Source organism: Mustela nigripes, chromosome 1 (genome assembly GCF_022355385.1).
Source record: "Mustela nigripes isolate SB6536 chromosome 1, MUSNIG.SB6536, whole genome shotgun sequence".
Taxonomy (NCBI): Eukaryota; Metazoa; Chordata; class Mammalia; order Carnivora; family Mustelidae; genus Mustela; species Mustela nigripes.
The window spans coordinates 13,769,009-13,779,902 of NC_081557.1; the positions used below are offsets into that span (position 1 = coordinate 13,769,009).

Genomic DNA, 10,894 nt, shown 5'->3' on the forward strand with positions numbered 1-10,894 from the left:
TGTAACATGATTTATTATATACAGAGTCTATACTGAGTCCTACATAGGCAGTCTGTGCAGACTTTTCCAGATTCTATGCAGGGAACCTTTTACCTCTTTGTTCCTCAGGCTGTAGATCATGGGATTCAGCATAGGTATAATCAAAGTGTAGAATGCAGAAGCAATTTTATCAGTATCGAAGGAATGACTTGATTTGGGTTGCACGTACATGAAGAAAAGTGTTGCGTATAATACAATAACCACTGTCAGATGGGATCCACAGGTAGAGAAGGCCTTGTGCCTTCCCTCTGCAGAGTTCATCCTAAGGATGGCCATAAGGATTAGGATGTAAGACACCAGCACTATCAGAAGGGATGAAACCAAATTGAATGCTGAAAAGATCAGTATTATCAACTCAATATCACGTGAGCTTGAGCAAAGCAAAGTTAACAAGGGAAGACTATCACAGTAAAAATGTCTAATGACATTATGTCCACAGAAAGAAGACATAAATATTTTTATGGTGGTTGTCAGAGAGAGAAAGGCACTGTAGAGATAGGGGATGGCTACCAGCACCCAGCACACTCTTTGTGACATAACAACTGTGTAGAGCAGAGGCTTACAGATGGCCACATAGCGGTCATAGGCCATTGCTGACAGAATGAATAGCTCACTGATGATGAACAAGATGAAGAAAGACAGCTGTGTGGCACACCAGTTGTAGGGGATTGTATTTTGGTTAGTTACAAAATTTACCAGCATTTTGGGTCCCACAGCAGTTGAATAACCAAGATCAATTAAAGCCAGGTGTCTGAGAAAGAAGTACATGGGTGTTTGGAGCCTGGAATCCATGTTGGTGAGGATAATCATGCCCAGGTTGCCCACCACTGAGACCGTGTAGATGACGAGGAAGAGCCCAAAGAAGGGAGCCTGCAGCTCTGGACGGTCTGTGATTCCCATTAGGATGAATTCTGTTAGCACTGTTAGGTTTTGTTTGTTCATCCAGGCTGTTAAGGAAAATTGCTGTGGGAACAACCATCACAAGAGTCATTGGGTTTCAGGAGACAATGTCTGTTGAGATTTTAGGATGCAAAGCCATTGTGGGTAAGATAAACCTAATTTTTTAGACGAGTTAATTAAAATAAGACTCACCTCCATCACTGAACCTGGAACCAAATTTAGAAAGTGTTACAACCTAAGAAATAGGGCAATCTTTGTTTGCTTGCTTGTTTATTTGTTTTTCTTTGATGCCACATGCTAGCTGGAATTCTTGATTTTTAAAAAACATTTTGCATTTAAAATGCCTGTAATTGGCTAAATATACAATACTTTAGAAGGAATTATAATAAAAGTAACAACACTCTGCCTCTTGCCCTTGCAAACTTTAGTTCCAACCTCCATGTAAACCATGATTAACCCAGTTTCCTATCTGTGATATGTTGCACACCAAGTAAAGCCTGCATCTACAAGTTATTCAATATAAAAAGGAAGAATTTGGTACATTCTTACATTTGCTTTGACCTTAGAACTGATTCTCTGAAATGATGTGTTTAATGATATAGTTGTACTTTCTACCACATTCAAAGACAAGTAAAGGTTAGACTGTATTTTTTAATTTATTACTTAAAATCATCCAATATACTGCTATAAGTGCAACAGACAGAAATATCACTCTAAAGTAGGGGATACTATCTCAAATATCTTAGAGGTTGGCAAATAATGTTGCACGAGGTACATGAATGAAAGATTAATTTGAATACTGTTCTTACACCTTTATTTCATCTTTCATCATATGTACATGAAATGTTTTCTGCTAACACATTTTATTTAAAGATTGCACTTTATCAGGGTGCCTGGGTAGCTCAGTTGTTAAGTGTCTTCCTTCGGCTCAGGTCATGACCTGAGGGTCCTAGGATTGAGCCCTGAATCTGGCTCTTTGCTCAGTGAGAAGCCTGCTTCTCCTTCTCCTACTCCCCCTGCTTGTGGTCCCTTTCTCCCTGTCTTCCTCTCTTTGTCAAATAAAAAGTGAATAAAATAAAAAAAGATTGCCCTTTATTGACTTTACTTTTCTAACTCCTTTCTCCTTCAGATTGTTTTTAAAGACAGGTGTCCCAAAATTTCATGAAAAAAGAGATTATCCATATTTTTTACTAACTATTCCAGAGTGAAAAAGTGAGAACCCCACTATAATTCATTCTGGGAGACAAAATCATGATTTAAAAAAGAAATATATGATAATAAAAGAATCCTACAATATATTCAGTATATATGCATCCCACAAACTCACATATATTCATGATATATACACACACACACACACACACACACACATACATACACATTAGTAACTATATCTACTCTAAACAATATGTCACTTATATCAGTTTTTAAAAATGTGTAACAATTATAGGACATCCAAGCTGCATTCATCCCACATTTGTCTAAATGATTGAATTTTGGAAATTCTATAATTAGAATTCATCACATTATCCAACTGAATTAGAAAGAAAATGAAGAGTTTTAATGGATGAAGAGTTAATGCCATTTAGAATGGACAAAAGCTATAAAAATTAAGAATAAAAGAGAAATACCATAATGATAGAATATCTAATATAAACTGCCAGGTACCTACTTTTAATGTCTTAAGACATTTTGGGGAAAAAAATACAGAAACCTAAACAAATTAGAAAAATATGTTCCTGTATTATACAAGTTAGTGTTATAAAAGTTTCAGTTGTGCTCAACTAGAACCTCTGGATGCCCTTAAATAAGCAGACATTTCCAAAAGAATAGAATAAAAATTCAATATTAATTTAACAGATAAATTACTTCATAAAATTTTCTCTATCCAAAAATCTATTCAAAATATTTATGGTAAAGCAATAACAAACATTCATTAGCAACAATCCAACAAGTGACAAAGCCTGATGTCTTAAGCTGTAAATATACCCAAAGAAAGGACTATCCCACAGCAGTTTTCACAGTTTGGCAAACCTCTTCATCTCAACATTCATTTTATTGTGATACTACAAAACTCTGTGGAGTTCTTCTAAAACTCAACTGAGTGAATATTTGCGTGGCCTCCTCCCACCAGTTCTACCCAAGCACTGCCTGGAAAGAAACAAGGAAACTGAGCATCAAACCTGACTCTTAGCAGGTTTGGAAGCAGAAACTCCAGAGCCGTGCCCGGACCTGGGGGATGGGCATGGAGGCCAAGGATGTCCTCTTATGCAAATGAGAACACTCAACCTCAACTCAATATTCTATAACATTTTGTAAATAGCCTCACCTGAGTGGTCATACTGGGTTGGTCATACTGAGAACACTGCACATTTACTAAAAGTTGGGAGGGAAAGAGGACAGAAGAGGATTGTTAAGTAGAGCTTACGAAAATACTAACTCCCCCTTCACAATTTTTTATTGTCTGCAATCTCAATATCAATGTAGAAATAATAACAAATAGAAATGAGGTCCCTTACCACCTTCAAAGAACACACTCATTATGGTAAACATACATCATTACTCCAGAAAACCTAGTTATGAAGAGAGATGATTTACATGCATGATGTACTGTACTGAGTCTGGCTTTGGTGACTATACTCATATCGGTCATTTCAGTGGAAGACAGGGATCCAAAATCATCATTGCAGCTGATCTAGCAATCAGTATAATCAATGCCATCTATTCACCTTAAGTGAAGACTGTCTTCTTGTTCCTTTGTGTGATTACTAGACCTGAATGCTGTCAGAAGAATTTATGAACATCTTCTCCCTTTGAGACACTCCCCTGAGAGCGTGAATGCAATTCTTGGTTATTCCCAAAGCATCTGAGAGCAAGAAATGATGCCACTGGTCTTTTCTAATTACTCAGAGTAACTTTGATTTCCCTATTGAGGAGTTTTAAAAAATATTTTATTTATTTGAGAGAGACAAAAAGAGAGAAGTAGGGGTAGGGGCAGAGGAAGAGGGAGAAGCAGACTTCCCACTGAGAAGGGAGTCCCGTGTAGGTTCCATCTCAGGACCCTGAGATTATGACCTGTGAGTTGAAGGCAGACACAGCCAACTGGCCCCCAAGCACCCTGTTTTTATATATACAATTCACTTGCTTTCCTTAGATATCATTTTTATTGTATTCACTTAAATGTCTGGATGTAAGTAGAATATTTCTCAGATACTTGCATCATCTATCAATTACATAAACTTCTAGTATTTTCCACAATGGATTCTTCCATGTTTTATATCTGAGGATAAAGACAAAACTATTTACACATGACCTATAGTGTGTTAAAAGCTCAGAAGGAATAAAAATTAGGAATATGTATGTAAAGTAATTTATAGGGCACCTAGGTGGCTCAGTGGGTAAAGCCTCTGCCTTCGGCCCAGGTCATGATCCCAGGGTCCTGGGAATGAGCCCACATGGGGCTCTCTGCTCAGTGGGGGACCTTTTTCCCTCTCTCTCTCTGCCTGCCTCTTTGCCTACTTGTGATCTCTGTCTATCAAATAAATAAGTAAAATCTTAAAAAGGGGGGGGTACCTGGTTGGCTCAGTTGGTTAAGCCTCTGCCTTCAGCTCAGGTCATGATCTCAGGGTCTGGAGATAGAGCTCTGTATTGGGTTCTCTGCCCAGTGGGGGACCTGCTTACCCTTCTCTCTCTGCCTGCCTCTCTGCCTCCTTGTGATATCTCTCTCTCTCTCTCTGTGTGTCAAATAAATAAATAAATAATCTTTTTAAAAAATAAAGTAATTTATATTCATTTTTTTAACCTAAGGGATTGAGTTAATGATACATAATTCCACAACCTGTGTTCATCCTCATCCTAATTCCCACTCCTACATCAGTTTCCTTTCCCTACACAAGTATCTCCTCCACAAAAGTTGATATATGTTCTTAATAAGAAATTCAGCTTTATGGGGTGCCTGTGTAGCTCAGTCAATTAAGTGTCTGACTCTTAGTTTCAGTTCAGGTCATGATCACAGGGTGGAGAGATTGAGCCCTGCACTGGACTCCACACTCAGTGGGGAGTCTGCTTGAGATTTTCTCCCTCTTCCTCTGCCCCTCCCCCCACTCATACTCTCCCTCTTAAACTCTAAATTAAATAAATAAATATTTTTTCAAAAGAAAGACAGCTTTATAAAGTGAATATAACTCATGCTTTGAAGTGCACACATAGGTTGTTACATGACTTATTTCGATTCATCAAGGTTCTCAATCAACTATATGTTTTTGAATTTTATTCATTTTCTATATACACAATATTTTGATGGCTTCTGTTTAATAAAATTGCTATAATCTGTCTCTACCCCCATTTACTATAGGTTTGCTGCCATAGTAAGAGGCATTTAGTTAGTTCCCAACTTGTGACTCCACATGCATCCCCACAATTAACTTTGTGTGTGTGGTCCCCACTGACCCACGAATGAACATGTCTGTGATGTATCTCCTGAGGCCCTGTTTTAGGATAAATAGAGCACATTTAATTTATTTACATAAGGATGGATCTACTCCAAGATTTCTTTGAACTGCATACATCCCACCATTAGTACACATCATTTCATATTGTGGACGTCCAACTCATGAATATGTAGCACTTGAACAAATGGTAAAGGCTGCAGCAAATAATTAAATCAGATAAACTTTATAGAGCTAATATAGTTTTCCTTGATTTAATACTTTATTTTTTAAAAGAATCCAAATACTTGTCAAGATCTGAAAAAAAGAAAAAATGTGCTATGATCCATGTAAACAAAGAAGTTCAGATATTATAACGGAGACTGATGCACATTAATTCTAGTATAATGTTACTATTTGGATGTCTATAACATGATAATGCTGATGAAGTGGTTGTTGGTGTGAAAAAACACTGACACATACCTCATAGCAAATGGGTGGAGGTGACCTCCAAATCCTACATTTCCTCCTGGGCACCTGGATAGCTGACTTCTCCTCCTCCTGGAAACTGTGAAGAAGTAGCTGAGCTGTAGCCTGACTCCTCTTGGAAGCACAGCCCCTCCCTCTGGGCAGCCAATCTCCGTCCCTACTGTGTGCAAGTCCTGAGTGCCTCCCATAGTGCTTTCTGTTTCAGAGCTTGTAGTTCTTTTCTTCAATGGTTTCCTTAAAAGCATTTTTTTTTTTTCATTTCCATTGAGATGGCTTTTGAAAATAGCCATTTGGAAAGCAGAGGTGATAGATGAGACCCATGGCACGTAGACATCTGGTGAAGACTTATGGACTTGCAGGGAGATGGCATTAGCTCAATCTAAACTTACCTAGACCTTAAGGGATCAGAAAATCTGTATCAGAACACTTACAATTACTCAGTTTAACTTTTTTAAAGAACTTATTTATTTATTTATTTGGGAGAAAGAGACTTCATGGGTGAATGAGGGGAGGGACAGCAGGAGAGGGGGAGAATCTCAGGCAGACTCCGTGCTTGGTGCTTCATCTGATGCAGGCTTGAACACATTATCCTGAGATCATGATCTGAGCTGAAATCAAGATTCTGATGCGTAACCCACTGAGTAACCAAGATAGTCTCTTAATTTAACTTTTAATTAAAAAAAAAGAATCCTACCAATTTCTGTTATCTTTAAGATTATCAATATAGTAGGAAACAATTAATACCAGACATATTTCCTGGAATGTAAATAAAATATTAGGATATATGATCATGGTGCTTCAGAACAAAATGAACTGCTATGAAAATAATCCTTCAGTAAGTTTTGGAATTTAAATTCATGAAATGGCATTTACTATGCTGAATTTGGGGAAGCTTGGTGGTTTTTCTTATTTTCATGGTCTTGAAAGGATTCAGTGTCTGTCACACAAGATTTACACACTTGTAATGCTTTCTGCCTAGAGTATCCCTATATATGGAATCAGGTCAAAGCTACTGCTTCTGTGGCAGCTGCAGAAGGAGGGGTCCTGTGGCTGTTTGAAGTGTGTCCTAGCGTTCAGGTGTTGTCGGACTTTGCTTTATTGCTGTGTCTTGCATCTTCTCTTGCCCCTCACCACTAGAGGGATTTTGTTGTCACTGGACACAAATGTCATGGAACCTTAATAGCGGTTAGTTAGGGATAAGCTGGAAGTACAGGTGACTTACATCTCATAGGGCGTGAGCTTTGATCAGTTGGAGATTAAAGCTGTCATATAAATTATTTGCCATTCCTTACTTCATGGGAAGCTGGTACTGGGCTGATACACTTTCCTGACTGGTTGATAGTTTTTTTGATAAATGTGTGCAAGTGATATGTGAGTACATGTGTATGTGTGCATACACTTAGGAACCTTTGAACTAAATACTTCCTGCTTATCCTTCATTAGAAGAGGGCTTTGTGTATAGTTTACTTAGGACAAACTTTGTAGCTAAGTAATTTAGAGGGGCAATTAGTGAAAGGTTTTTGAGACCATCCCATTGAGTGTTAGTGAATGAGACATGCAAAATTTTAGATTGCCTGGTTTCACAAAGCACACCATATATATAGATATTTGAGGCAGAAATATGTCTCCCACCCTGTCAAAGATGCCCAGAACTGTGAACATGGTGCCTTCCATACAAAGAGATCTGCTGATGTGATTAAGTTAAGGACCTCCAGTTGGGAAGTCTGGTCTGGACTCTCTGGGTGGGACCAACGTAATCCCAAGAAAGAAAGGGAGGTAAGAGAGTCTTAGTCAGAAGGAGATGTGGCAGTGCAAGTAGAGGTCAGAGTTATAGGGTCACTGTTTGGAAGGGTGTGTCAAGCAAGGGAAGAAGGTTGTCTCTAGAAGCTGGAAGAGGAAAAGAAACAGACTCCTCTGGAGGAAGGAGCAAAATCTGCTGACATCTTGGTTGTAGCCCAGTGAGACTCATTTTGAAATGTTGACCTTGAGAACTGTGGGATAATAAGTTTCTGTTGTTTCAAGCCACTGAATCAGTGGTGATTTGTTGTAGTATCAGTAGGAAACTAATACAAGTGACAACATAATTATGTTTAGAACACACATATGTAAACAAAGTTAAAAAGTGGAAAGCACTACAGTTTTCATTCTTGACTTTAATTCATTGAATAAAATACATAGGTTTGGTAGACATGCAAGGGTGAGTTTAGACATGTTGCTCCAATTCCATTCACAACTAGACTCAAAGACAATGGTTTTGTGCTGAGGAATATACTTCCCCAATTGTACAGGTATAGGTTGGTACAGCCAAATACAGCAATGGGTAAACCAGACTAACAGAAAATAAATTATCTATACTATATACTTTGATATATTTATAAAAAAGAAAACTTAAAAAATATATTTTTAAAGATTTTATTTCCTTATTTGACACAGAGAGAGAGATCACAAGTAGGCAGAGAGGCAGGCAGAGAGAGAGGGGGGAAGCAGGCTCCCCACTGAGCAGAGGCCCAATGTGGGACTTGATCCCAGGACCCCGGGACCATGACCTGAGCCGAAGGCAGAGGCTTTAATGCACTGGGCCACCCAGGTGCCCCGAAAACTTAAAAATTTTTAAGGGTAATGCTATCAAGTTATTGCTACTTCTGCCTGTGGTGAAGAGTAATGTCTGTGACACACTGTGACTTTTCTGTTTTCTGCTAAATATTTTGCTTATTTAAAACGAAAGTTAAGAGTTAGCTTACGAAACTAAGTGTCACATTTGATCTGTTTGGCTTGTTTCTGACTTCCTGAGACTGTCAGAATCTACTTTATTTCCAGGTATTGCCTTACCTCTCATGCCATGCCCTGTCTCCCTCATTACATTGTATGTTAGTAGCATTTTGCATGCACAGATAGAAAGAGATAGAATAAAAATGAATATTTATTTATTTATTGGAGGTGGTGCCCTTGAGAATTGGTGTCACCTTAATGGCAATGACTTTTTTTTTTCCCTTTTGGTCTACTAACCCTTGACTGCAAAACACTAAACAAAAATGCTAAAAGAAGTAGCGTTTGCTTTATATTTTTATACCACAGATGATTAGCTCTACATAATGTTAGGGAGAAAAAGAAGATTGGAGAAAACTAATTTTATATAATATCAGGATAAATATCAACATTTTGTTTTATGTACATGTACCACACAAGAGGAATGAAAAAGTGGACTCTCCCTTCATGCATTGTCTTCTGTTTTTCTACATGGCCTATTCCCATGAATATCTAAGCATTTTTTTGTTCAGTTTTTATTTTATCCTAAAGGTTTCTTTTTCTGTGATATAAATTTATATGAAGTGCAAGATAAAAATGGATTTTAAAAGGTAAACAAATTGTAAGATAAAATAAACAAAAAGTGAAAATAAAGCCTTTTGTAGTTGAACAAAACTGATCTATGGCAAGAAAGATGACCTGATGCTTGACCAACATCCAAGGACTGGTTTTCACATAATTTCCCCAATTTCACATTTCCTGCTCCTTGATTAGAAATTATAAAAGCCCAGTAGAAAGTTGTGTTTCATTGTAAAATATGCTTATTCTGAAATTATTGTTTACTACTTATATAAGTATACTTTCTTTGGTCAACTAACACGTCTTTGTATTAGCAAAATTTGGGTATTTGAGGTTGGAAAATAAAGGGTTAAGATTTTTCCATTGAAATCCATGGAATTTTTAACTATTTATTACCTCTGCATTTAATAGATATTAGCTTTTTAGAAGCAAATGAAAACACTTTTATGAAGACAATTGAAGCTTTAAATTTACATTAATTTGAAAGACTGACAAGGGTTATTTAGGAGTCGCTTGAATGCATCCTTCACATCTTTGTTCCTTAGGCTATATATAAGGGGATTCAGCATTGGTATCACCAAGGTGTAGAAGACAGAGGCCATTTTATCAGTATCTAAGGAGTGGTTGGTCCTTGGTTGCAAATACATGAAAAGAATTGTCCCATAGAACACAGTGACAGCCATCATGTGAGAGGCACAGGTAGAAAAGGCTTTTCGTCGGCCCTCTGAAGAACGGATCCTCAAAATGGCAAGGACAATGTTGAAGTACGATGTTAGAACAATAATCATAGAGAATATCAAATTGGTCCCTGCAGAGATAAATATTGCTGTTTCTGGAAGGTAGGTATCAGAACAGGACAACGCCAACAAGGGAACAGTATCACAGTAAAAATGGTTGATTACATTGGAAGAGCAGTATGACACAGAGAACACACAGGAGGAGACAGTCAATGCTGTGGTCAGACTGTAGAGGTAAGTGAGGGACACCAGCAATATGCACATCTGTGGAGAGACCACCACCATGTAGAGCAGAGGGTTGCAAATAGCCACATAACGATCATATGCCATTGCAGCTAGCATGAAAATCTCACCAACAATGAACACCAGGAACCCACCCAACTGGGCTGCACATCCATAGTAGGATATGGTTTTCTTTGTAACCAAGAAGTTTACCAGCATTTTGGGGGCAATGACAGTAGAATCGCCAAGATTAATGATAGCCAAGTGCCTGAGGAAGAAGTACATGGGCGTTTGGAGCTGAGAGTCAACACTGGTGAGGGTGATGATGCCCAGGTTCCCTGCCATGGTCAGTCCATAGATCAGCAGGAAAACAAAGAAGAGTGGAATCTGGAGGTCTGGGCGATCTGAGACTCCCATGAGAATGAACTCAGTCACCTGGGTGAGATTTTCTGAGGCCATTTATTTTGTTGTTCTCATCTTTTAATGGGGAAAATGGAAGGAAATTAATAGATGGTCAAATTGATTTTTCTGGTAGATGCTAGGTTGTAGACTGTCTCATATAAATTGGATAATAATTTCTGGTCACAGGTAAAAGTGTCAAATTTTAATTGTATTTCTCATAATCTTAAAAAATTCAGAAATACACACTTTCTAGAGACTAATTTCCTGTTAAAAGTGTTGTACAAAGCCGTTTTCAATTGTGTTAGATATAATTTATATTAGTTGAGTGTACAAAATCTATTATATGTATTGCTA

General features: G+C 37.8%; 2 protein-coding genes across 2 annotated transcripts; both read right to left on the reverse strand.

The window, feature by feature from the left end:
• Positions 1–39: 39 nt before the first annotated feature.
• On the reverse strand, positions 40–981 carry LOC132021282 (olfactory receptor 8K3-like). Its single transcript, XM_059405436.1, has one exon. It carries the CDS (start codon positions 979–981, stop codon positions 40–42), a length of 942 nt encoding a protein of 313 aa, XP_059261419.1.
• Positions 982–9,649: 8,668 nt separating this feature from the next.
• LOC132021239 (olfactory receptor 8J2-like) lies at positions 9,650–10,597 on the reverse strand. Its single transcript, XM_059405364.1, has one exon. The coding sequence runs from the start codon at positions 10,595–10,597 to the stop codon at positions 9,650–9,652; it is 948 nt and encodes a 315-aa protein (XP_059261347.1).
• Positions 10,598–10,894: the final 297 nt, after the last annotated feature.